Genomic DNA, 27,894 nt, shown 5'->3' with positions numbered 1-27,894 from the left:
CACATCACCACATTTCTCGGGAAAAGGCAGGAAGCCGCCCTCTCAGCTCAGCACTGTCTGCTCTGACTGGCAGCCAGGAACTGAACCTTCCTATGCAAAGGAGGCATTCTACTACCAAGTGACAACCTTTTCCCTAAATGAGTTGGCGGTTTAGAAATACTTTTCTACATGAATAAATTCTGAGCGGTGCCTGCAAAGACTTGTGCGCTCTCCACTGCAAAAAGGTGGAAGCAGGTTCCTTTCGTCACAAAGGCACTTTCTTTTGCTCGCGTTATGATTTTCTGTCAATCAGTTAGAGGGACCAAAGAAACGTTAGCAGCATCATGCGAGTTTTCATTGGCTTGAAACTCTTATTTCCAAGTCCTTGAGCATTTCCTTACATTGTAAAAGAGGTGGAGAACCCTGGAATGGCAGCGGTTGCCCCAGAAGTTCCAAATTCACAGCTCCCCATGTTATGGCTTGCAATGACACCCCAAGCAGCCGGTGGAAGCTGGAATGAAGGACAGCAACTCAGAGATGCAACTCTAAACACTGGTTTGCCCCAAACACAGGACCCTAAGGAAGGAGCTCAACGTCACACTAAAACAATTGTTCCATCAGGGCAAGCATGAGGACTCGCCAGACAGAACCTCTCCTTGGGTTGTCTCAAGCACCCCAATTTGGGGGAGCACAGGGGGGTTTTGCGGGGAGCAGAGGGGGCAGCTCACTTGCACAAGTCCTTGAGAAAAGTTTCTGCTGGAGGGAATCGGCATGCGAATCCCGCCTTACCAAGAGCTGCCCGTTGGGGATGGAACCTCGGACCTTCTGAGCTGCAGCCCCTTCTCTGCAAAAATAATGTTAAGATTTCAGTCCTCGTGGTTCTGAATAAAGGAAGGAACAGAACAGTAACAAAGGATGTTGCCTTCTACAGAGCCAGGCCATTGGGTGCATCCAGCTCAGTACTGCCTGCGCTGACTGGCAGCAACACTCCAAGGCTTCTGGCAGGGTCTCTCTCCCAGCAACACCTGGAGATGCCACTGGGGACTGAAACTGAGATCTTCTGCATGCAAAGCAGATGCTCTCCTACCGTGTCACGGCCCCTGCCAAACCAGCCCTTAACAAAATGCAAGGAAACACTTGAGTGGGAACACAACACAAGGCAAGGGGGAAATCCAAGATATCCCGGCGTGAGGCAGTCCACTTAAGCACAGAGCCAGCTGGAGCAGGACAGAACACATCTAGTCCAGCATCCTGTTCTTGCAGCGGCCAACCAGATACCCCAAAAGGGAAGCCCCAAAACAGAATATAAGTGCAACAGCCACGCTCTCCCTTCCTGTGGTTTCCAGCAACTGGTATTCAGAAGCTCACTGCCTCTGGGGGAGAACTTATTGGAAATGGCCCCGCAGGATATGGCAATAACCCCCAAACTGTTCCCCCTCTCCCCACTTTTCCATGCTGCTTCTGAATCTCTCATTCAACAACACCTCTCTGCTGGTTAGCTAGAAAGCGTGCTAGCTGGTTGGCTCATTGCGCTGGCAAAGCCCCACACAGCTGTGTGCGCTTCAGGTCGGTCAAGGGAGAGCCTGATCGGAAGGGGGATTTCCATGGAAAGAAAAGGTCCCGAAATCTAAGCTGCCCAGATCAGTGCAAAACCCACCTGGGGGTGCAGATTTCACAGACTGTGTGTTCCTAAGCACATTGACTCGGAAGTAAATCCCGCCCCTCTGTTTTCAATGGGGCTTTACCCCACAATTTAGGATCGTGGCCTTAAGGAGGGATGTGGGAGCTTTGCGGGCACGGACAGCCGGTAGGCCTTGCTTGCTCCGGACTAAGTTTTAAGACGACTGAGGCTTTTTCATTCAGTTTAGTGAAACAGCCACTCACTCACCAGTCGCCTCCAGCGAGCAGGAATCTCCTTTGCAGAAACACCGGGACCTAGTTGCAAGTTTAGTTTATTACAGCCATAGGCCCATATTCAATACATCATACAGCAAAACAGGTATAACAAGATAAAATTAATAAATTAAAATACGTTAAAATCAGGTACATCTCAAACCGTAAGTTTCTAAATTCCATTAAAATAAGAACAATATAGCACTTAAAATATCAAATTATCAATATATATCAATATTATTTGAGCAAAATCAATAATCATAGAGTAATCCATTTTTCCTCTTATAAGCTAATACTGTTATCAGAAATCTGGCAACAGAAAGGGACCTACTCGGATCAGAATCTTGCAATAAATATATTAGCTGTGTTTCCAAGGAGTCACCTGGGCTTTCCGATAATAAAGGGGACAAGAATCTGATCCGAGAAACTGAATGTAGTGAACAACAGAATAGTATATGTTGTAAAGATTCTATAGATCTATTATCACATACACACACCGCTGAGATCTGACCATTGGAAAATCTATTATTCAAGACATTGGAAGGAAAGGTGTTAAATCTTGCCTTAATAAAGGCATATCTGTGGGCCGCTACAGACAAAGAAGTCAAATAAGATGGTATCTGCTGTGAGGGCACTATGCCAAGATTTAATGGTGAGCAAGTGCCACTACCCAAGGTGATGTTTTGTTGTAGGTCAATCTCCTCAAGTTTTTGAGTGAGGGTTTTTTTTGCTGTGGCTAGGTCCAATTCCAATAATTCTGATGGGACCTAGAGACACCGGGACCTAGAGGGCTGCTTCAGACCGTACCATCCGTCATGGATATTTTAGCTGAGATTCCTGTGTTGCAGGGGGTTGGACTAGATGACCACTGTGGGTCCCCCCTCCAACTCTACAATTATCTGAATCTATGTCGCACCAGGGCCCACCTGGCTCAGACTCGTCCACTCCAGACGGGAGGTGGGGAGTCTTTTCCAGCCAAAGGGCATCACCCCCTTTGTGGAGAACCTACGTGGTGTTGGGCGGGACCAGGGGGAAAGGGGGTCTGATCTTTGGGCGGTGGGCCACACTCCAGTCAGGGCATTCGAGGACACGCTCCAGCAGGGCAGGAGCTCCCAAGGAGGGTGCAGAGCGTGGCCAGGGACTGGTGCAGCCAAGGAAGAGTCCTAAAGGTGAGACAGAGAGGTATCGAGGGCCAGCATTTGGTGCCGCGCCAGTGGCTCTCCAGTCCACACTGGCTGGCAGCAGCTTCAGAGGAGTTCCAGAAGGGTTTTACTGGGAGATTCTGGGGATTGACCCTGAGAACTTCTACAATCAAAGCAGGTGTTTTACAGTAGCACAGAGTTATAAAGCCAAGGGATTTCTCTCTCATATATAGTATTGTATTGCTTTTCCTGTTTTTTGTGCACTACAAATAAAACATGTGCAGTGTGCATAGGAATTCTTTCATATTATTATTTTCAAACTATAGTCTGGCCCCCAACAGTATCCGAGGGACAGTGAGCTGGCCCCCTGTTTAAAAAGTTTGAGGAGCCCTGATCTAAGTCATCGTCTTTTGCCCTCCTTGGGCAGGCAGCTGCCACCACTCTTCCTCATCCAGCCAGTCCCTGACCATTACACCAATTCACGAGGATAATGCTATTGACAGCCATGAAGGCTGTATGCTGCTTCCACTTTTGGAGGCAGTATACTGGGGAGTTGCTCTTGCGCTCAGGCTCTGCTTGTGGGCTTCCTTTGGGGGCATCTGGTTGGCCACTGTGAGAAGGGGATGCTGGGAACTTGACGGGCCACTGGCTGCTGATGTTCTTACATTCCCTTCTTCTTCCTCCTCCTCCTCACACTGTATATAGCTACATTTCCTATCTCAAGAACAACCTTGCAAGGTAGGGCTTAAGCTCAGAGAGCTGGCTCTATGGAGCTTGGACCCCAGATCTCTCTCTCTCTCTCTCTCTCTCTCTCTCTCTCTCTCTCTCCCTGCTCTAGAAATCTGCCACTCCACAGCACTTTCTAGTTATATTAAATGCTCTTAAGTAGGGTGTTTAAAAAAACCAAAAACATACACAGTTGATATTGCACTCTGACAGCTTGGTGGAAGAAATACCTTGGCACAACCCGTTTCAGCCTCCAAGGTAATTGGGGGTGAGGGGAGCCTGCATCCTGTGGGCTGGATTAAGCCCATCAGACCTTCTCATTTGGCCCACACCATTGTTTGGGTTAAGCCAGATCCACTTCCCCTATGCCTGATGTCTGCAGATCACCAGCAGACTAGGGAAGTGCTGCTAACACACCCACATTTTCTGCTTGCATGTGCAAAAAAAGGGGGGGTGAGTGTCACCTGACATTAGGCAATGGACAAGTGGGTGGACCAGCCACCTGTCAAACTCTGCCTGCGGGGGGGTGTGCAGGTAAGGATTTGGCCTGCAGGAATGGATCCGGTTCCCCATGCCTGCTTTGCAATACCGCTGTCAGTCTCCTTTCTAGGAAACCTAGGCCTTGCTGGCAAAGTCTTGGGTTTGTGATTCTGGCTCAAGAAAAACAATTAGCCGGGCTGGGTTGGAGGTTAAACCTGTCTCTCTTCCTTTCTTTTTCCTTCACCCGTCAAGGAAGCAGCTTCCGCGCCAGGAGATTAATCATTATCCACACCCAGCCAGCGGGGCAGAACCCACAGACATCAGGCTTTGCTACGGTTTAGGGAGGCAGGAAGAGTGGAGTCCGGCTCCAGTCGAGGAAAAACTGCAGCGGGAAACCCTGAGTGGACAACAGATCAGACCCCGCCCTGGCCAAAGGAATGAGGGGATCGGGTTTGGGGGAATCAAGCACCCTCCTCCAAAGTGGGACTGGTGCTCAAAGTGCTAGGACCCTTGTCTCTCGCTCACTTACACACATTGAATCATAGAACTGGAAGGGGCTGGGAGAGCAACATGTTACCTGGAAGGAAAGGTTATTTTGCATGCCCAATATTATTAACCGTCAACTTCTAATTAAAACAAAGGCTTCGCCCCTGTATTATTTGAAAGATCAAATAATCAAAAGTTGTTAACTTTGAAAATAAATGATACAAAATACACGGTTATTTCAGAAAGCTGACATTGAGGATGGAGTCCCATCTCGTCCCGTCTCCCCTCATCTTCTGTGCTGTTCCACAACTTCATTTTATTTTCCGCAGGCACTGCCACCTAAACCACAGACAAATTGATTTCACCCTGGCCTAACCCTCTGGCCAAACGCTCCTGTCAATGAAATGTCATTAACAAATTGCTGATTGGAAGAGGGCTGGGGGATGCCCTAGTTTATTAGAGCCTAACGGGGCTTTTCACCCAGCCAAAGCCACAGTTTCAACCTCCGAAGGTCACCCAGAATGCAAAGCAGGGCCAGGCAGCCGAACCACACTTCGTCCGTCCCCGCTCCCGGATTTAAACTGGAGGGACCCTTCGCTTTTATACCTGGAAAGGTTTCCTTTCAGGTTGGAAGAGTATGATAAATCTCACCCCCCCACACACACTTTTCAAGGAGTCTCCAGTCACCCCTGAACAACTTTCTGCTCTGCACGTGCCTCTTGAATGGATGTTAGCAAGCCTGGAACAGGAACTCGCACAGAGAAGCAACAGGCCAACTCCTCCGAAGGCAAGAAGTTCTTAAAGAGTGCCTTGAACCACTGATAACAGAGGATAGGTTGGCGGCCTTGGGGGGGGGGGTAGCCCCTGCCTGGATGTATGGAATTCTTCCACAATGAACGGACATTCAGTCACAAGTGGGTGACTCTAAGGCGCTTCAAGATGGTTGCTGTTTGGGAGTTTGCACAACGATAGCCAATTGAATAGAATCATAGAGGGTCATCCACTTCAACCCGCTGGTAGGCTCTAGTATGACCCCCCTGCAATGCAGGACTCTCAACTAAAGCACCCCTGACCATCCAACCTCTGCTTATACTGTGGTACCTCGGGTTGCATACGCTTCAGGTTACAGACTCCACTAACCCAGAAATAGTACCTCGGGTTAAGAACTTTGCTTCAGGATGAGAACAGAAATCGTGCGGCAGCAGCAGGAGCCCCATTAGCTAAAGTGGTGCTTCAGGTTAAGAACAGTTTCAGGTTAAGAACAGACCTCCAGAACAAATTAAGTACTTAACCTGAGGTACCACTGTAAACCTCCAGGGAAGGAGAGGCCACAAACTCCCGAAGGAGATCATCCCATGATTGAACAGCTCTTACTGTCAGAAAGTTCTTCCTGATGTTGAGTCAGAATCTCCTTTCTTGCAACTTGAAGCCAGCTTGAAGCCATGTGTTCAAGTCCTGCCCTCCAGAGTAGGAGAAACCCAGCTTGCTCATTAAATAGTCATCTCATCTCCCTGCAAACAAATCTTTATTTTTATTTACTACTACAGTGGCACCTTGGGTTAAGAACTTAATTCGTTCTGGAGGTCCGTTCTTAACCTGAAACTGTTCTTAACCTGAGGTACCACTTTAGCTAATGGGGCCTTTCGCTGCCACTGTGATACCGCTGCGAGATTTCTGTTCTCATCCTGAAACAAAGTTCTTAACCCAAGGTACTACTTCTGGGTTAGCGGAGTCTGTAACCTGAAGCATCTGTAACCTGAGGTACCACTGTACACTTAATATCCCCGCCTTTTTCTCCAAGGAGCTCAAGGTGGCCTGCACGGTTCTCCCTCTCCTCATTCAATGCCCCACAACAACCCTGCGGGGATCTGGACCCTGGTCTCCCAGGTCCTAGTCCAACACTCTACCCACTATACCACGCTCTTTCAGTAGCTCTTGATCTCTCTCTGCTTCACCATCAACACCCAGGTGGATTTAAAAGAACCTAGTAGTATATCTGCTTGCGGAACTGCCTGGGGGGGGGGGAAGTGTGGACTATATGGGACTGGCAGAAATGACCGGCAGAATCCGAGACCAGGGAAAAGAGACGGCGGAAGAAGATTGGAAGAAATTTAAGGACTATCTTAAGAAACACTGCAAAATTATTGAAGGCTAGAACGATGTTGATTTAGAAATTAAGGGGTTAAAAGCTGTAATGATTATGTGATTAAGAAAAGAAAGGCCAAAATTATATAGAAATTAGGGAAAGGATTTGCTGAATTGACTTAATTAGAGAATGGAATACAGAAAGGGGAGGTATGAGGAGGTCGGGAAAGTAAGTTTCATGAATATAAGGGATGGAAATTATACTTGTTTTGTATGTGTTCTGTTTGGATTGTATGTATTTTTATTGTTTTTGTTTTTTATTGTTCTGTTTTTTCTGTTTTATATAAATTCCTAAACCTTAATAAATATATTATAAAAAAGAAAGAAAGTGTGCTGTAAGTTTTAATAATAATAATAATAATAAAGGCACCGTTTGGGCAGGAAACGTTAGGCCGAGGCCAGACACAACAGTCGTGGTGGTTTGCCGCTGAGCCATCCTGGTATGGGGAAAAGGGTTTGTTCTGGCATGTGGACCTCCTGCCTCCTTCGAGTCACAACCTTGTAAATTCCATTCGCAGACCTCCTCCTCCTTCGCAATCTTTTAGATTAAGCAGAAACAATGGAGAAGCTCTGGGGGTGGGAAGAAGAGTCCTGTTATCAGATGCCCGGGGTCACAGTGTCTCTGCCCTTGCTCCCAGCAATGTCACAGAATCACAGAACTGTAAGACTTTCCAAGGGCCATCTAGCTCAATCCCTTGCAATGCAGGAATCTCAACTTAAGCATCCATGGCAGATGGCCATCCAACCTCCGCTTAAAAATCTCCAAGGAAGGAAAGAAGGCGGTGGCCTTCTGAGAGAGTCTGCTCCACCATCAAACAGCCCTTAACTGTCGGAAACTTTTTTCTGAATGGTTAGTCGGAATCTCCTTTCTTGCAACTTGAAGCTATTGGTTCGAGTCCTACCCTCCAGAGCAGGAGAAAACATCCTCCATGTAACAGCCCTTCAGATACGTTTCCAAGCACAATTCAAAGTGTTGGTGCTGACCTTTAAAGCCCAAATGGCCTCGGTCCAGTAGACCTGAAGGAGCGTCTCCACTCCCATCGTTCTGCCCGGACACGGAGGTCCAGCGCCGAGGGCCTTCTGGCGGTTCCCTCATTGCGAGAAGCAAAGCTACAAGGAACCAGGCAGAGGGTCTTCTCGGTGGTGGCGCCCACCCTGTGGAACGCCCTCCCATCAGATGTCAAAGAGAACAACAACTACCAGACCTTTAGAAGACATCTGAAGGCAGCCCTGTTTAGGGAAGCTTTTGATGTTTAACAGACCACTGTATTTTAATACTTCGTTGGAAGCCGCCCAGAGTGGCTGGGGAAACCCAGCCAGATGGGTGAGGTATAAATAAATTATTATTATTATTATTATTATTATTATTATTATTATTATTATGGCTCTCATACCTCCTCTCACTCTCCTCTTTTCCAGGCTAAACATCCCCAGCTCCCTCAACCATTCCTCATCAGGCTTGGTTTCCAGGCCCTTGATCATCTTGGTCGCCCTCCTCTGCACATGCTCCAAGCTTGTTGACATCCTTTTTAAACTGTGGCACCCAGAACTGGACAGACATCCATTGCCTCCCACCCCACTCTTTCCCTGTTGCATCCCGTCTGGTCTTGATAATGGACCTCCTGGCGCCAAACCTCCCCTCCGTGTCTCATGCCCCGAGCATTTGAAGGAGAGTTTCCTTCCATGTCTGCCAACCTAGATGGCCTTCAGATCTGCAGAAGGTGCAGGAGAGAGGCCCGTCTCTCCTGCGCCTTCTGTTGCACCCGAGATGCATGTACATTTCAACTTTCGTAGAGTAGGCTAGTTTCTAGACGCTTGCACTCGCCTGCCCCTCTCCACCCTCTGTCCAGCCAAGCGAAGAGGCAGGGTCAGAGTTCAAGGGCCCAATCCCAGCCAGGCAAAGACACTCAAGGAGGCTGTGAAGCAGCGCTGGTGGGGGCGGGGAAGCCTTGGGAGTATCACAGGGGCCAGAGAGAGAGAGGGTCTGGCCCCCAGGCGTGAGGCTCCCTCACCCCTGCTATACGGATTAAAAGCAGCACCTTGAATTGGGTCTGGAAACAGAGACGTGGAGCAAAGTGGCAATTATTCGGAGCAGAATCTCCTCTCACACGGTTTCAACACCCGAATTCTTCTTGGGTTACTGAGCAGAGAATTTTGGAGGCCAGGGCAGTGTGGAGTCATACCCTATTAAAATGTCCTTCGATGGGTGGCCTTCCTCACGGCTCTGCCAGCGTTCTCTGGGCCCAGGAATAGAAAGGAATCTCCCCCTTGCCCTGCCTGGCTAGATAAGGCTGGTGAGGGGGCACTGGAGTGGCCACTTTTCTTCTCTTCTCCTCTCCCTTCACCACCCCTCTGGCAGCACGCAGCCTGGCTGGCTTACAAGAGCCGCCTGAGAACGGAAGAAGGGCCGGGTTCCTGGATCAGGCCCAAAGGAGTCCCATCTAATCCGGCCCTTGCAGTCACCACCAGATGCCCCCAAGGGAGGCCTGAGGACCTGAGCGCAACAACAATTCTCCCCACTTGCAATCCCCAGCAACTAGGATTCAGACGCATTGCTGCCGCCGGCCGGTTTCTCTTGCACTCACTAGTTGGAGATCAATAAAGCAGCAACACTGCTCGACATTGCAGGGCTGTCAGGAGGGTTGTTGACTGAGAGGGGATGTAAGGAACAAGCTTCGGACACACAAGAACACTTTGCTTTTTTCAAAAAAGAAACGCGTTTGCATTTGGCTTGCTTTGCAGGCTAAGCACTCTGCACATGCCCCGAGGCCTGAGTTTCAGCACTGGGGTGGAAGATTCAGGGGGAGTAAATCAGATTAAGTTTCTTTTGTAGACCCAGACAAACAGCTCCTGACTCACAGAGAACAGGAGGGCCTGGGTAGGGTAGTCACATCCTGTTGTAAACCAGCATGTGAACTTTCCTTAAAGTTCTTGCCAGGCAGAGGTGGCTCATCAGACCCAGAGTGGAGAATCCCAGCCTACAGAGACAAGATCTTTTGTGGGGAGATAAGATTTCCCCATCTCCGAAAAAAACAAGGAAGGTGATGCAGAACTGGGAAAGTCAGATAAAGGCATGGCCATGCAGGTCAAGGGGCTGGAGCAGTTTTGCCCAAGTATTTGAAGCTTTCTTGTAAGGTGAGGGGAACAGAGGGAGAGATGTTGGCAGATAGACAGTGGCGTAGTGTGGGTTGTCAGAACCCGGGGCAAGGCAAGTAATTTGCACCCCTAACCCGTGGATTTGCGCCCCCTAACCCGTGGATTTGCGCCCCCTAACCCTAACCCCCAGATGTTGCGCCCGGTGCGGCCGGCACCCCCTGCACCCCCCACGCTACGCCACTGCAGATAGAGTCACGCAATGCTAAACCATGGTTTGTTTAACAAACCACAGGTTGTCCCATAGACGAGCCAGCAAACCGTGGCTTGTTTCTCCAAGGTTTGTGTTGTCCTGCCTGCTGCTGCCGCCTCCTGTCTTTCTTGCTTAGTGAGCCGCTGGGTTGGACCAAAAAAACCCATTGTTAGGGACGGGCGCAAGATTTGCACGTGTAACACCAAGGCATAGTTAAAACAAACCAAGGTTTCCGATTGTGGGTTTATTGGCAGCAAAGAAACCACAGGTAAGGTGCTGGGCAGGATACTAATAATAAGATGATGATGATGATTTAACAACAACAAATTGTTTCCCCAGCCATTCTGGGTGGCTTCCAACAAAATATTGAAAATACAATAAAACATCAGACATTAAAAACTTCCCTAAACAGGGCTGCCTTCAAATGTCTTTTTATGTCCACACTATGCCAATTAATATAATCCTTTCCAGTAGAAAGCCACAAATAAAATAGATTGAATCTTTTTTAAAAGGGGGAGCGATATCAAAATGAGGTATACACAGAGTAGGCCCATCAAAAACAAAGGGATCATAGGACTGTGGAGTTGGAAGGGACCATGAAGATCATCTAGTCCAACCCCCTGCAACAGAGTTAAGTCATCGTCCCAAATCTCCTGAGTAAGGAAACAACTTCTTCATACAAGTACGGAATATGCTGACCCCGGTGGAGAAGGTTGCTAGCTGAGATCATTTCTGTTAAGGGTTTGGCAAATTCATGGCACAGAGGCTTACTGGAGGCAACAACAGGTAACAATGGAACCTGCATGTGCAGAGCTTGTCTACCTTTGTAATACAGTGGTACCTCTGGTTAAGTACTTAATTCGTTCCGGAGGTCCGTACTTAACCTGAAACTGTTCTTAACCTGAAGCACCACTTTAGCTAATGGGGCCTCCTGCTGCTGTCGTGCCGCCGGAGCACGATTTCTGTTCTCATCCTGAAGCAATGTTCTTAACCTGAAGCACTATTTCTGGGTTAGCAGAGTATGTAACCTGAAGCGTATGTAACCTGAAACATATGTAACCCGAGGTACCACTGTATCAGCCATTTTGGGCAGAGAGAGACAGAGAAAGACACACACAGAGGGAGCTGCCCAGAGAGATGATTCCAGCAAAATGATGCTTAAATTGGGCTTTTGACACGTCCTCAGAGAAAACCACTTGGCACCAGAACACGGGGCTAAAATAATCATCTCCCATCCCTTCCCTGAATAGTCTAAACAGGAGCCCCACCTTGCCTCAGCGGTAAACACCTGAATTCCCTGGACCAGCAGAACTCGTAGCAGGTATGTTCCGAGACAAGGGTGTGGGGCAGGCGCACCACGCATCATTTGCGTCCTAGAATGGCCCTGGGGCAGCTTCCCCTCTGGCGAACATCTGCTCACACATTTTCAGACACCACAACATCCCCAAACAAAACCCAGAGTATTTGGCCTCCTCCCTCGGCCATGAGCCGGCAGGTGCTTGTGCTCGCCGTTGCAGTAATGCCCCCTCCATCCCTGATATTTGCTCTTTTTCATTATGAGTTGGCAGTGCAGGAGGAGCTGCCTTCATCGGGTGCTTGGTTCTTCTAGCTCAGTGTTGCCTGCACTGACTGGCAGCAGCTCTCCAGGGTTTCAAGCAGGGAGGTACAGTTCCCAGAGTTCCCTGAGAAGAGGGATTAGCTTGAAGCGGTCTGGGAATTGTAGCACGGGGAGGGGAATTTGAGACCTCTCAGCAGCTCTTTAACAAACTACATTTCCCAGGATTCTTTGGGGGGGGAGCCATGATTGTTTAATGTGGTATCACAGTGGTTTAAATGTTACTTTTAGAGGGCAGAAATCGAGGGCTGGCAGCTTGCAGCCAGCAGAGGAAGGTTTCTGCTGGGTGGCGAGGAAGGAAGGCTGAGGCCATGAGATGCAAAGGGGAGGATGAGGTCGCAGACAAAAAAACCGACAATATGGCAAAAGCCCAGTATGTTTCCCCCCAGTTTCTTCCCCCAAAATTGCCAGCTGCATCACAATCAGCAGATATGTTTTGCAGCAGCAGCAAAAGCAACAAACGGTTCTACAAGTGGATCAGGGAGGGCCAGGACTGGCATTTGCTGTGCCCTTTCCTAGCGAAAAGGGCACACCAGCGCTACCCTTGCAGAGATTCCCTGGGGTGGGGGAGAGACGCAGCCACGCTGTTGCAGAGAAAGGAAAAGAACCAACTGTCTTACGGCATCAGCTTTTGCGGGACTATGGTCTACTTCGTAAGAGGCGGAGGAATCATGGTGTGCACATTCTGGTTTCTCTTGGATCAAGGGTTGAAGGAGAGGGCTCAGGGATTATCTTTCCTAAAATTATGGGACTGGGCACTGCTGTCTTTACGTGGAGCAGTGGGGAAGAATACAGCGGCACCTCGGTTTATGAACTTAATCCGTTCCGGAAGTCTCTTCTTAAACCAAAGCGTTCTTAAACCAAGGTGTGCTTTCCCATAGCGGCGGGGGACTCAATTTACAAATGGAACACACTCAACAGGAAGCGGAACATGTTTTGCTTCCAAGGCAAAGTTCCCAAACCAAAAAACCTACTCCCAGGTTTGCAGCGTTCTTAATCCAAGTTGTTCATAAAACAAGCTGTTCTTAAACCAAGGCACCACTGTATATCATTTTATTCTTAAAAAGAAGTTGCTTTCAGGTACGTCAGAAGAGGTTAGATAAAGGTAAAGGGACCCCTGACCATTAGGTCCAGTCGTGACCGACTCTGGGGTTGCGGCGCTCATCTCGCTTTATTGGCTGAGGGAGCCGGGGTACAGCTTCCGGGTCATGTGGCCAGCATGACTAAGCCGCTTCTGGCAAACCAGAGCAGCGCACGGAAACGGCGTTTACCTTCCCACCGGAGCAGTACCTATTGATCTACTTGCACTTTGACATGCTTTCGAACTGCTAGGTTGGCAGGAGCAGGGACCGAGCAACAGGAGCTCACCCTGTCGCGGGGATTCGAACCACCGACCTTCGGCTCAGCAAGTCCTAGGCGCTGTGGGTGGCCCACAGCGCCACCCACGTCCCTCAGAAGAGGTTAGCCACGGCAAAATCTCTTACTACCAGGAACGAAAGGAACTGTCTTGTACTAAGACCCTCGAGTCCATCTAGTGCAGTATTGTTGACACTGACTGGCAGCAGCTCTTAAGGGCTACAGGCAGGGGACCTTCCCACCCAACCCTACCTGAGAGGCCAAAGTCTGACCTTGTGGTGCTGGGGCTTGAACCAGGGCACCTCCTACAAATGTCCTAGTGCCAGACGAGAGCCCTCTTAATATTGGTTTGGCTACTGATCGTTTACACAGCAGCCCATCCAGTTTACAACAAAATATCAGATGTAAGTTAAATAACGCATTCCTCCAAAACACACAAAAAACTACCCCACCCCCTGTAAAAAGCAGTTTGCAGGAAAAATATAAAAAGTTTAAAGCACACTTCAAAAGCCTGAGCAGTAAGAAGGTTTTCAAAAAGACCTCTAAATGAGCAGCATCAAATTAATTGAAACCCAGAAGGGGTCTGGGGTGGGGGAAGACTCCCCCAGGGCAGCTTAGCTACAAGACAAAATGTTTGCATTACAGCAGGGCAAGGCTGTCCGTCCCCCCATCTTATTCCTACCCCCCACGACCCACAAGAAGTCCTCTAATAATCTCTAGGGGCCTCTGTCTGTATAAGACAAACCCACCAGCGCCTGAGTGCCCCCCTCAAAATCGAACAAGAACTGTGAAACGGCCAAGAGAGGCATGCTGCTTTCTGAATCATTTTGGCCAGCCTTGCAGACAGACACACATCAATTGGGGGTGGGTGGGTTGGCTTTTCAGTGGACCCACAAAGGAGGAGAAGGAGCACACACTCCTTTATTTCTCCAAGAGCTCCCCCAACCCCAATTCCCTGTTTAACATGCATAGCGATGCACTTCCAAGAGGACAATGGGGGGGGGGAGGAGAGGAGGGGAGAGATTCTCACAAAAGACATAGCTGCTCCGAGAGGCCTGGTAACCATTCCCTAGGGTGCTCCACCACTGCCGAAAAGCTGGATGCCACAGCTGGTTATTGTCTCCCCCATAAAAAAAAAACAGCACACAATTCCCAGGGACCTTGCAGCATCCTGGGAGAGACATTCACCGGGCCCCCAACATCCCAGCACAATTTGACACCCCCCCCAATTTGTTTACAGAAACTCCTGGCTCTGAACCAAATTTTAAACTCTCTGTTCTTCCTTGGGACACCCACAGTTTTTGCCACATGCCCGTTCCTCTCCCCCCCCCGCCCCCTCTCTTTCGGGAGATGTCCTGGAATGTGCACAGCCAAAACTGGGGGGGGGGCTTAACTCCTGGGGGAACCCCCGTTTGTTCTTATGACACCGCCCAAACACCCAAGCTTCTCCTACAAAGAGGACCCCTCAGCTGGTGAACTGATGCTAAGACTCATTCATCATCTCAAAGTTCGCCATTCATAATTATACAGAATCACAGAATTGGAAGGGGCCGAAAGGTCATCCAGTCCAACCCCCTGCAACGCGACACAGACACACATATTTCTAAAAGCACTTTTATACACACACACAGTTTGCCCCCCCCCAAGTCAAGAGCCCCAGTAGCTCTTCCTCTTCCTGTAGAACAGAGACTCTCCACTCCTGATCCTAAAGAGAGTTCCCTCTAACCGTTTCTTATGCGCAAATGTTACCTGCCTCGTTTGTGTTATCCTAAGTGCTAATGGCTCGCGCGAAAATGATTCAACAAAACCAAACGAATTCTGCAAATGAATAGAAATCCACGGCGAGAGCCTACGGTGCATTAACGCCCCCCCCGCCCCCCCCACCGGAGAGAAAAGGCCAACCCCGGCGAGCCAGGATGCAGCCCCGCGCCGCTTTTCCTGGTTGGCACGTGCCCGGCGGGCGCCCCCCCCCCAGCCCCACCTTCGAGGGACCCCCTGCGCCCCCGGCATCTCCCCTCCCTCGCTTCCCGCCCCCACTTCCCCGCGGCTAACCGACCTGGCTCCACTTCCTCGGGTCTCCCCGGCTGGTTGCCCATCTCGTCCGGCTCGCTAAGGCCCCCTCGGCCGCTTCATGGGACCAGGTGGGCGGGGAGGGCGGCGGCAGCTCTCCCCTGCGAGCGCCGGCAGAAAGGCAGCGGCTCGCTCGGGCTCGGCGGAGGCATTGTGCGCCGGGCCAGCCCGCCCTCGCTCGCTCTCTTGCGCGCGCGCCGCTCCAAGACCCGGAGGCCGCTGCTGGCCGGGGCACCGCGGCGGATCGCTCCCGGCAGCGGCAGCGAGCCAAGGGCCCCCGAGGTGACTCACGGCCGGGGATAGGAGGCCACGCAGCGGCGGCAGGAGAGCACTGCAAGCCGAGAAGGGGGAGGAGGAGGGAGGCGAGGGCGCCTCCGAGAGCGAGGGGAGCGCAGCGCGTAAAAGCGCGCCGAAGGCTGCAGCGGCGTGGCCAGAGCGCATTTGGAGAAGGAGGGGCTCTGCCCCGAGGAGCTCGCAGTCTCGCCCCAAATTTGAACAATGCAGTTGGAAGGGGTCCCGAGGGCCATCTAGCCCAACCCTCTGCAATGCAGGAATAATGCAGATGTCCTTTACGGGCATCGAACCTGCAACCTTGGCATTATCAGCACCACGATCTAACCAGCTGAGCTATCCAGCTGCTGGCTATTCGGACAGTTTATAGGAAACATCATTATTTATTGTTTCCATCATCATCGCCATAGCAGGGGGCGCAATGGGTCAGTGCATGCAGCTGTTAGCCAGAAGGTTGTTGGCTGAATCCCACCCAGGGATGGCTGTGGGCAGGATGATGACCCACATGGTCCCTTCCAACTCTTTGATACTAGTCCCCTTCTAAACCATCACTCCCCAGGGAATCCGCCACCAAAATCTTCTCCCAAAAGTAAAGCAAGATTTCAGTCCTCTTGGCTCTAAATAGGGTTAAAAGGTAAAGGTAAAGGTACCCCTGCCCGTACGGGCCAGTCGTGTCCGACTCGGGGGTTGTGCGCCCATCTCACTTAAGAGGCCGGGGGCCAGCGCTGTCCGAAGACACTTCCGGGTCACATGGCCAGCGTGACAAGCTGCATCTGGCAAGCCAGCGCAGCACACGGAAACGCCGTTTACCTTCCCGCTAGTAAGCGGTCCCTATTTATCTACTTGCACCCAGGGGTGCTTTCGAACTGCTAGGTTGGCAGGCGCTGGGACCGAACGACGGGAGCGCACCCCGCTGCGGGGATTCGAACCGCCGACCTGACGATCGGCAAGTCCTAGGCACTGAGGTTTTACCCACAGCGCCACCCGCGTCCCCTAAATAGGGTTAAATGGGAGCATATTGTGAGACAGAGCCTGGCTCAGCGTAGCTTTTGCAGTGACTTACAGTGACTCTCTATAATTTCAGGCAGGGCCTTTCTGGAGATACTAGGGACTGAACCTGCAATGTTCTGCATGCAAAGCAGCTGCTCTGCAACAGAGTGCTGGTCCCTGTCCTAAACTATGTGGCTGTCACACAAGAATACCTAAACACAGCCTCCAGGTCCAGTAGCAGTGTACCTCTGAATACCAGGTGCCTGGGAGATGCAGCTCAGGGAAAAGAGCTGTGGCTTCTGTGCCTTGCTTGTGGGATTTCCCAGAGGCACCTGGTGGGTCTCTATCACGGCTCAACCAGATGTTGGCCAAGACAGCCTCGAAAGGCAGAGTCTGTCTCTCTTGAAATGTAAGCCATGGGGAAATTCCACGCTCTGCTCCCCACGGCCTGCAAATCACCCAAAATGGCTAGAAAAAGAAAACTGCTCTTTTCATTCCCAGTTTATGCCCCCAAATGGAGCGTGTCTTTTGGGGGGGACACACAACACCCCTCTGTGTACCCTGCCTGCATCTCAGAAAGGGAGAACGAGGAGGCCATCTGGCTGATCCTAAAGACCCAGGTCCCTCTTCTTCCTCCTCCTCCTAGACCTGCTTTCATGTGAGGGGTTGCAGAGAAACAGAGCCTGTTGATCCCTGATGGCTGGTGGGGCAGGAGCGGGTAAGGCCTCCCTCCTCAAAAAAGCAAGGGGGTCTGACAAGGCCTGGCCTTCAAAGGGGATCTCAGTTCTTGCCTGGGGCCTAATTGGAGCCTGTTCACATTTTACAGGGGGATTGAAATGCTAATTAAATTGGATGCCAATGGATCCAGGTTTTGCTGCTGGCATTTCATTATTATATCTGCTTTGTGTTTTCGAAAGTGGCTTGCCTGCCTGCCTGTTCTCTATAGGTTCCTGAGGAGGTGGGGGTCCCTGTCCAGTGTGCCGTTCTGAAACATGACTTTGGTGCGGCTTCCTCCAATATTTAGTGGGACAGATCCAAATTCACAAACGACACTGTCCATTTTAAACTCTCATCATTTTTCGGTTTCTACAAATTCCACACACACACACACACACACAGAGAAAGGGTATGCTATGAAAGAGTGGTGGAAAGACAGACCAACACCAAGACTTCTCTCTTTTGGGGGGGGGGGTCTGATGTCATTCACATTTAAAGGCACACCTACCACATTTGCACTTTCTGAAAGGATACACAAACCGAAACGAATTTGCACTTCTCCAAATTTTGCAGTGCAGTTTTCCAGCCAAATAATGTGTAGAAAAGTGCCTATATGAGTGGAACGACAACAGCTACTACCCACCATTCCCCAGCAGGTCACAGGGCAGGTTTGCAGAGATTAAAATTCTGAATTAAAAACAGTTAAAACAGTTGCGGGAACAGGGAGAGCCCTGAAAACACGAATCTTGGGTGTCCCAAAATAACGTAAAAAAATGCATTATATTAGGGGAAACTGCTTTTCAAAAAAAAAGTGCACATGAAGAGAAATTGACACTAGAACCTTGATTAATCTCCATGAGGACATATTTTTTTAAAAATCGCACACTTGGGAATATGGAGAACGAGGAACAGGGAGAAGTCATAACCGAGCATATTCATCCACCTCCTACTCTTGATCAACTGCGAAAGGCTGAAAGCAAGAGTTATTTTATTTCCTTTTAAGTTATTGCTGGTGTGTGTGTGTGTGTGTTTGTGGTGCAGGAAACGGCAAGGTTGAATCCTCCCTGGGGCACCAGCCTTGCCTGCGTCTGCAGGAGAGTGACCTTGACGGCTGCGTTTTGATCCCGGTGTCCCAGACTGTAAATAATCCTCCAGTTTGGGGGGGGGGGCAAAAGAATCCTGGGTGGAATTAAGGCTGCTGCCTCCTCCCCCAGCTCTGCTAACTGGGAGTCCCCTCCTCAGCTTGCTCTGGGGTCTCAAGCACTGGAAAGCAACAGCATCTCAAAAAAGGAAATTGTTTAGAGTGCTGTGCTAGGAGATGAGGACTCAGCCAGGAAGCTCTCGCTCACCTTGGGCTGCCTCTCAGCCTGACCTACCTCACAGGGTTGTTGTGGGGATAAAATGGAGAGGGTTTGAACGCCGCCTCGAGCTCATTGGACAAATGGCAGGATAAAAATGCAATTTCTGGTTTTCAATAATGTATAATGAATAGCAATATTTGAAAATTTATCACCAGTAAGTAATTATCGCCATCATTATTTATTAAATTTCTATACTACCCTTCATCTGTAGATCTCAGGGCGGTTCACAGCATAATTATATCACACCCCTTCCTTCAAGGAGCTCAGGTTGGCAAAGGCTCTTCGTATCTTCTTAGGCTCTTAATGGGAAACCTACAAGTGGAACAACTATCCACAAAAGCGTCACTCCCTCTGGCCATGGAGGCAGAGCATAGAAACAGTGGCTGGTAAAAGTAAAGGGACCCCTGACCATTAGGTCCAGTCATGGCCGACTCTGGGGTTGCGGTGCTCATCTCACTTTATTGGCCGAGGGAGCCGGCGTACAGCTTCCGGGTCATGTGGCCAGCAGGACTAAGCCGCTTCTGGCGAACCAGAGCAGCGCACGGAAACGCCGTTTACCTTCCCGCCAGAGCGGTACCTATTTATCTACTTGCACTTTGACGTGCTTTCGAACTGCTAGGTGGGCAGGAGCAGGGACCCAGCAACGGGAGCTCACCCCGTCGCGGGGATTCGAACCGCCGACCTTATGATCTGCAAGTCTTAGGCTCTGTGGTTTAACCCACAGCGCCACCTGCGCCATCAATATATATTTCTGTTGATGCAGCCTAGAATAGCATTAGCTTTTTTTGCTGCTGCACCACGCTGTTAACATCAGTCAACAGAGGATGCAGCAGTAAAAAAAAGCTAATTCCATTCTAGGCTGCATCCACAGAAGCCTAATGTCCAGACCAAGGGAAGTCATAAAAAGGTAAAGGTAAAGGAGCCCTGACAGTTAAGTCCAGTTGCAGATGACTCTGTGATTGTGGTGCTCATCTCGCTTTACAGGCCGAGGGAGCTGACGTTTGTCCGCAGACAGTTTTTCTGGGTCATGTGGCCAGCATGACTGAGCCGCTTCTGGCGAAACCAGAGCAGCGCACGGAAATGCCGTTTACCTTCACGCCGGAGCAGTACCTGTTTATCTACTTGCATTTTTTTGGCGTGCTTTTGAACAGCTAGGTTGGCAGGAGCAGGGACTGAGCAATGGGAGCTCATCCCGTCGCGGGGATTCGAACCGCCGACCTTCCGATCGGCAAGCCCAAGAGGCTCAGTGGTTTAGACCACAGCGCCACCCGAGTCCCTAGGGAAGTCACAGTCCCACTCTATTCTGCCTTGGCCATCCTATGTCCAGTTCTGGGTGCCACAATTTAAAGATGTTGACAAGCTGGAACATGTGCAGAACCCGAGGGCAACCAAGATGACCAAGGGTCTGGAAACCAAGCCTTATGAGGAACAGTTGAGGGAACTGGATACGTTTAGCCTGGAAAAGAGGAGATTGAGAGAAGATACAATAGCCATCTTCAAATAACTGAAGGGCTGTGACATGGAAGATGGAGCAAGATTCCCGCATTGTGGGGGGTTGAGGTGAATGACCATTGGGGTCCCTTCCAACTCTATGACTATGACTCCTCCAGCATGAATTTGTCCAGTACTCTTTTAAAAGCATCAAAGCCAGGCATAGATAATAAATAAATACATAAACCAGTCAGCCAGGTTTGCAGAAGAGGCAGGGCTTTGGTGGCCCTCCCGGTCCGACTGCGGGCACCCCTGATCTGAGACTTGCGGCTCTTGGGACAAGGGACAGCGGTGCTGAACTGGGGTTTTTTGGAAGCGGCAGCATGTTTTCCTGCCCCACTCCGCGAGCTGTTTCACCCTCGTTTCACTTTGCAAAAAAAACCCCACACCATTTCAGCAAACATCTGAGGGAGCCGCAAGCTAACTGAGCGGTCAGGTCTTAAAACTGCTTAACAAGCGCGCCAGTAAAAAAACACACAACACTCACAAAACCTTGCACATATTTCGAAGTTAAGCTTTGAAGCTTCGGCATAAAATATTTACACCACATCAGAGGGTGGTTCAAAGAGTCTCCCCCACATTAAAATAAATGAATAAATAAATATTTCAAATCGAGTTATTGGATAGGTTTATGCAGCATTAGTACAGGATGCTAAAATTAAAATATGGCATTTTCTTTTAAAAAAAGGGTTGTTTACTAAATATTGCAGTCATGCTAAATTGGATGAGGGTTGCTTTAGGGCAGCCTCCTGCAGCCTCTGCAGAAGCTGTGGACTACATCGCCCATGAGTCTGAATCATCTGGAGAGGGCGCCAGGTTGCAGAAGACTGGTTTAGGTCATCAGAAAAAGGAATCGGGTTTGCTGGAAAACCCAGCATTGCTAGTGTGATCTCAGGCCTCACCTTGAGGCAAGTAACGGAAATACGGCTACCCAAGATCGCCTGTGCCTATTGGGCAGGCGGTACGGCGCCTCCGGATTGGCCAGTCCTGGTATAAAGACAAGGATGCTGACTTCCCTGACTTTTGCTCACTCAGAATGCTCTGGGAGTTGCCCACAAAAGGTGCCACCAAGCCCAGATTCCACCGGGGCCCTGTTGGCATGACAGAAAGAAAGTACAGAGATGCCCACTTATGCCAAGCGGTGTTAGAACAGCAATACCACTCAGTCCGTCTCTCTCCCTGCAAACATACAGGGAGGCGGTTTGTTTATTCTGCCAAGGCTGCTTTGCCAGAAAGCCTGTTTGTTTGCTGCCAGAGCCTTGGCCCTACCAGGCTGGTCAGCCAGCCTCCGAGGGAACAGGCACTGGCTCCTCAGACACAAACGCCGGGTTAGTGAGTGAGGCATGTCTGGATTGCAAGACCAGCACCAAAAGCTTTCTAGGAGACAGCACAGAACCACCCAACACACACATTCACATGCTTGAAATGTGAAGTTTGTGGCAAGGCACCACAGAGCCTAGGGCTTGCTGATCAGAAGGTCGGCGGTTCAAATCCCCACGACGGGGTGAGCTCCCATTGTTTGGTCGCAGCTCCTGCCCACATAGCAGTTGGAAAGCACATCAAAGTTCAAGTAGATAAATAGGTACCACTCCAGTGGGAAGGTAAACGGTGTTTCCGTGCGCTGCTCTGGTTCGCCAGAAGCAGCTTAGTCATGCTGGCCACATGACCCGGAAGCTGTATGCCGGCTCCCTCGGCCAATAAAGCGAGATGAGCGCTGGAACCCCAGAGTCAGCCATGACTGGACCTAATGGTCAGGGGTCCCTTTACCTTTACCTTACCCACTCCTAAGTCATACCGTTATGATGCACATTTCTCTCTCTCTCTCTCTCTCTCTCTCTCTCTCTCTCTCTCTCTCTCTCTGGACCATTTGTTGGAAGATTCAGGACAGAGAAAGGAAGCCCTTCTTCACCCAGCACATAGTTAAACTGTGGAACTTGCTCCCGCAGGAGACAGTGGCGGCAGGGAGTGCCAAAGTGCAGGTGCTGTCACACTAAAAAGAACAATTCCTTACAAATGCACAACGGTTGTTATGTCGCAGCTGCACTGGTGCCAGTTCTGCATGCAAAGCGGTCGACTGGGCACATATGGGCTGCATGTGTAAGGAGATCTTGCAGGTCATTATGGCATTAAAGCTTTCGCAAACTGGAGCCTGCTTCATCAGATGTGCAAAGCGTTGCCCTCAGCTGATGACCTTCCATGGCCATCCGAGAGCAGCAACCGCGAATCGCAATCGTGTTTGACAGACTGATCTCAATTCCGGGCGCGGGACAAATGAGCGGGCAATTTTTGCTCCCATTTCCATTAGATTCTCCGAGAATTCTTGCCTAAGACAACATTTGCAGTCGGGTTTTCACCTATTTGGGCTGACCGCTGGTGCCCTCTAGTGGTTAAACTGCATAAATAACGCGGGGGTGGGGAGCACAGGAAATCCTGATAGCAGAGCCCCATTGAAGACAAGCAAAAGATAAACTCCAAACGTCAATTCCTGCCGTCCTTCCCCGCTAACTAGTCTCCAGTGATAGGAAGTTCTAGGGTAGTTGTTCCACAACTTTTCTGGGGCACGGCCACCCTTGTGCGTCCTCTACCCTATAGAAAGCATTATTCAGAGTTTGCACGACCCACTTGAGATAATAAAACAGTAAAATTCAAAACGGAAACAACTGATTGCACATTTATTCAAAATCCAATTAGAATTTAATTAATTCAACAAAACTGACAAACCTGATCCAGCGATACCAGCTTTTTCAAAGCCTGGTAGTCATTTTTACCTCCCGAGACAGTTAACGGGTGTGTTTTTTCGGTGGAGGGAGGGAAGGGGTTAAGACATCCACTTACTTGTACATATGTATCTAACACATCATATGCCAGGCAAACATTCAAAAGGCTGCTGGTGTTCAAAGCAGCAGTAACCAGTCTCCCCCCACCAAAACAACAGGGCACACCCCCCCCCCACACACAAAGCACCTTTAAGTCAGCTGTCTCCTTTCAACAGCTACCTTAGGGACATGGGCCTTACAGCGAGGCCACATTCACACCATGCATTTAAAGTGCCACTTTAAAGCAATCATGGCTTCTCCCCAAATAATCCTGGGAGTTGTACTTGGTTCCGGGTGCGGAGAGTTGTTTGGGGACCTCCCCACTTCCCTTACCACACAGCTACAATTCCCAGAGTTCCCTGGGAAGAGGGACTGGCGATGAAACCAGTCTGGGAATTGTACCTCTGCGATGGGGGAACAGGGAGTCTCTGAACAGCTCTCCTCAGCCTTAATGAACTACAACTCCCAAGATTCTTTGGGGGAAGCCATGACTGCTCAAAGTGGTATCATAGTTCTTTAAACGTATGCCTTGTGTGTGGTCTTGGTGCCGGTTTGACTTCCCCCAAGGAAACTCGGGAGCTGTAGTTTGTTAAGGGGAACTGTCAGTCCTTCTTCACTGGGAATTGTAGTTCCAGGAGATACTTGCTGGCAGCATTCTGTCCCGCCCAGCCTTGGATCCCCCACATTCTCCCCATTAACTTCTCCCCCAGATGAGCTTATCGCTGCGATGAAAAGCGAGTCGCAAGAGGGTTGCCTTAGCTTTCTGGCTGGAGACCCCATGCCCAGCTTTCACCACCCCTTCCCCTACCTGAGGCGGGCCGCAGTCGGTTCTCAGCCAGCTCGGAAATGGCCCCCGTGGTGATGGTCTTCTTCAGCCGGGAGCCTCCTGAGGCCGCCATGACGCCTGGCTTTGTGAGCATGTCTTCACTGCTGGCTCTCTTCAGCTGCAAGAGAGGAGAGGGTCAGAGCGCTTTGGAGCCGAGATGGGAGGAAGAGGCATCAGCTTAGATTTCCCACACGCCCATCCCTGCAGGGCCTTCTTAGCTGTTGCCACCAGGCAGGGCTGGATTAGTGGAACGGCCGGATCGAGGCCTTTAGAGACCCGGGCTTTGGGTAGGTGGGGGAGCCATGCCTGTTTAAAGTGGTATCAGAGTGCTGTAAATGGAGAGTGCAGGTGCAGACCCTCCAATTGCCCCTATTTTCCAGGGACAGTCCTGGATTTACAGAAGCTGTCCTGCTTTCTGATTTGATCCAGGAATGTCCCACTTTTCCTTAGGACTTCCCAGTTTCATTTGAAGAATGTTGGATGGTATGGAGCCATGCGACCCCTGAGTCAAGGAGATAAGTAACCGCGAAACTTTTAAAAGACATCTGAAAGCAGCCCTGAATGGGGAAGTTTTTTAAAATGTTTAATGTTTTATTATATTTTTATATATGTTGGAAGCCGCCCAGAGTGGAAGGCCTACCCAATCAGATGGGACAATAATAATAGTAATAATAATAATAATAATCGGTGCTTTTTCTTCTGTGGGTACACATACCCCTAAACATTTTGTGAATCTTTGTACTTTTGTCCATTTGCTGTATTTATTTCCCCCCAATTTGAGCTATAAAATGGTGATTTTCTTGAGTCAAAATGTGAGTACCCCAAACATTTTTTTAGAAAAAAAAGCACTGATGATAATAATAATAAAACAACAACAAAACAACAACAATAATAATGGGATGTCCCTATTTTCATTGTAGAAATATTGGAGGGTGTGTGGCCTTGATTTAGTAACCCTTTCCTTCTCCACTCATCCACTCATCGCCATCAAGGACTTGACCTCATTTGCCCCCCATGACGGGGACACCTGGAAAACTTCAATCCCACCTGACAGACCACACGGCTCTCTCTTTGAAGCAGGAGATTTAAGCACCTCTTTTCAAAGAAAAGAAAAGAAATAGAATGAAATAATAATAATAATGAACCAAGGCTTGCTCCTCCAGAGAACGATTTCACCAAACAGCCAGAGACGCAGGAGGGGAAATTAAAAAACAGGCTCTCAAGTTCTGCGGCTGCTGCAGCGACGGCATCAAACCGCTCCTTCCCTCCTTTCATCTCTTGGGCCAACTCACAAAAATGTGGGGTTTGCAGGCGCAGCTGGAAGACAGCCGCCTCTCTGGTAGCCAAGCCACTGACTGGCTGAAGGGAGAGAGACATCTGAAGGGCTTGACGTCTTTGGCAAGGCTTCTCCCACAGCTCAGGGCTGGCTTGCCTTTTTTGTGGGGTGGTGGGAGGGAGAAGAAAGGGGAGCTGACTTCCTGACCTTTACGCTTCTGGAACCAGTCTCTGCGCAAAGCTCTGATGTCCCGTAACAACCTCCCTCTTTTGTTTCCAAGGAGCTTTGGTCGACCGAAGCTCCGCGATTTGACGCTTCCTGCTGCCAGCATGGGATTTACGGCCGAGCGGAGCGTTTAGCAAGTGTCTAGACCTCAAGACTGGAGCGGACGACCAGCCCGAAACCCACCTTGCTGAGCCGGGAGTCGAAGGCGAGGGAGGTGGATGACTTGGAGGTCTTCATGCCGATGGAGGCGGAGGGCAGAGGTTTCCCTCGTTCTGTCCCATGGCACCCCTGCTTGGAGAGGGCCGTGCTCCACGGCCTGGTGGCCCCCTTCATCTTCCTTCCAGGTGGGGAGTCAGTCTGCAAAAAAAGGAAGAGGGGATGAGGAAAGGGAGGCAGGGGGAAAGCTCCTGCTAATGGTCCCAGTGCAGATTTGGAACGGCTTTGCACATGCTAATTTAGATGCATAGGGGGCTGCATTGCAGGGGGTTGGGATGGATGACCCCCAAGGTCCCTTCCAACTCTACAATTCTATGATGCAAAATACAGAAGTAACTGATTATCGGAGCAGATGTGCAACACATTTCCCCCTGCACATCACCCAAAACAGGGACGGGAAAGGGTATGATTTTGAATATACTTTTCACGCACTAATTTAAATGTCTTCTTTTTTTATTACTATTATAGTTTAGTTCTCCTTGTGAAAGGCTGCCGGCTTCTCGTGCCCACCTTTAAAGGCTGAAAACCTTTTTGCTGCACCAGGCTTATGCAGGCAGTTAAAAAATCCTTCCACAATCATTGACCCTTGTATGGTTTTTATTGTATGGTTTTAGGTTTTATTGCTCAAAACTGCTTTCATTTTTTAAAATGGCGTAGTGGTATATAAATATTTTTAAATGAATAAATATATTCTTTAAGAAAACACTTTGAGGGTTTCTTTTTCTTGCTATATAGAAATTGTATAAAACAAATGAAATAAAATGTATATTGTAAAGTTCTATATTAATGTATAATTCTTATATAAACTTTTGATTCACATATTTCTGTTTGGCTACAACCCGTATTTGATTGCCTTATTCCCACAGTCGAAATGGTACGTATAAATGCATTTTATTTACTTATTTGTTGCAGGTAATACTCCACCTTCTCCTCCAGGGAGCTCAAGGTCGTGAGTACATTGCTCCCTTCCCCAATTTTATTCCCGCAACAACCCTGTGAGGTAGGCTGGGCTGGGAGAGGCAGTGGCTGGCCCAAGAGAGCTTCATGGCTGAGCGGGGATTCGAACCCTAGTCCGACACGCTAACCATTGCACCACACAACCACAGAAGCAGTAGCGATTATTTGAATAGAAATACCTTCCAGCGCACCATCATGTGCCCACATGACCTTTGTGTATTGATGTACCTGTTCATTTCAGATGCCCAGGTGCAATTTGAAGCCCGCCCACCCTGCAAAGCAGACATTTTGTCTCCAGGTAGAGTAGGACATGGGGACAGCCTGCTGAGCCCCTTTCTCCACCCCACTCCCCGGCAGAGGCACAGAACATCTGGCGCGGGCTGACGCAGCATCTGGAAGAGATATTCCAAAAGTTCTCTGATCTCTCTCTCTTCACACAGACAACATCACAGAAGGATCACAAAAGTGATTTTCAGCAGCCAGTTTTAGAAGGCGCCCCCTCAACAGTAGCCCCCTCAAACTGGAGGGACGAGAGGCCTTGAATTATTGCTCTGCAGGCAAGAAGGTTTGTTTTGTTTATTTATTGCTTTGGCATCCCACCTTTTCTACTCTGAGGAGGTCAAGGTCGCGTGTACGGTCCTCCTCTTCCTCATTTACTCCCCACAACCACAGTGCGAGGTAGGTTAGGGTGAAAAAAGGCTGTAAGTGGCCCATAAGCTTCGAGACTGAGTGGTGTGTCTCCCAAGAATATGTTAACACTGTCATGTAAAGTCTAAATGACTGGGGTCCCCAACAGTCAAAGGGCCGTCTCCTTCCATGTCAGTCTGCCCGGGGATTAAGATCAGCAGAAGAGACCCCCCCCTTGGCATCACCCTCTGTGGTTTGAGGGGTGGTGGAGCATGGCACCAAGGCCTGGTTGAAGAGGAATGTTTTTGCCTGGTGCCTAAAAGTATACAGTGGTACCTCTGGTTGTGAATGGGATCCGTTCCGGAGGCCCGTTCGCAACATGAAAAGAACGCAACCCGCAGTGGTGCGTCTGGGCACATGCGGGTTGCAATTCGCCACTTCTGCGCATGCACGTGATGTCATTTTGCACATCCGCGCAAGCGGCGGAACCCGGAAGTAACCCTTTCTGTTACTTCTGGGTCGCCACGGGACATAACCTGAAAGAACGTAACATGAAGCGGACATAACATGAGGTATGACTGTACAATGAAGGCGCCGTGTGAGCCTCCCTGGGGAGAGCATCCCACAAATGGGGAGCCACCACAGAAAAGGCCCCTTTCTCGTGTTGCCACCCTCCACACCTCTCATGAAGAAGGGCCTCAGAGGATGATTGCAGAGTCCGGGTTGGTTCATATGTTGAGAGGCGGTCCTTAAAAGTTCAACTTTCTGACAGTGAGAGTTGTTTGACAGTGGAACAGAAGGTGGTGAGCTCTCTTTCCTTGGGATTTTTAAAGTAGAGGTTGGGCAGACATCTGTCAAAGATT

General features: G+C 49.7%; 1 protein-coding gene across 2 annotated transcripts in view; it reads right to left on the bottom strand.

Annotated features, from left to right (window-relative positions):
- The window catches only part of SPECC1 (sperm antigen with calponin homology and coiled-coil domains 1), a 108,508-nt gene that overhangs the window by 60,293 nt on the left and 20,321 nt on the right, over nucleotides 1-27,894 (bottom strand). The window contains exons 3-4 of one of the 2 annotated variants that reach the window (XM_083587549.1): nucleotides 25,415-25,588; nucleotides 23,713-23,848 (exon numbers count right to left, since the gene is read on the bottom strand). In XM_083587549.1, the coding sequence (XP_083443675.1) occupies nucleotides 23,713-23,848; nucleotides 25,415-25,564 (286 nt within the window). In that variant the 5' untranslated portion in view covers nucleotides 25,565-25,588. Of the gene's footprint in view, nucleotides 1-15,224; nucleotides 15,528-23,712; nucleotides 23,849-25,414; nucleotides 25,589-27,894 lie in introns of those variants that run through there. The other variant, XM_083587550.1, reaches the window with a different exon arrangement.

Source organism: Podarcis filfolensis, assembly GCF_964270895.1.
Source record: "Podarcis filfolensis genome assembly, chromosome: 15".
NCBI classification, from domain to species: domain Eukaryota; kingdom Metazoa; phylum Chordata; class Lepidosauria; order Squamata; family Lacertidae; genus Podarcis; species Podarcis filfolensis.
The sequence above is the reverse complement of the archived record's forward strand: the minus strand, read 5'-3'. Positions and strand labels throughout refer to the sequence as shown.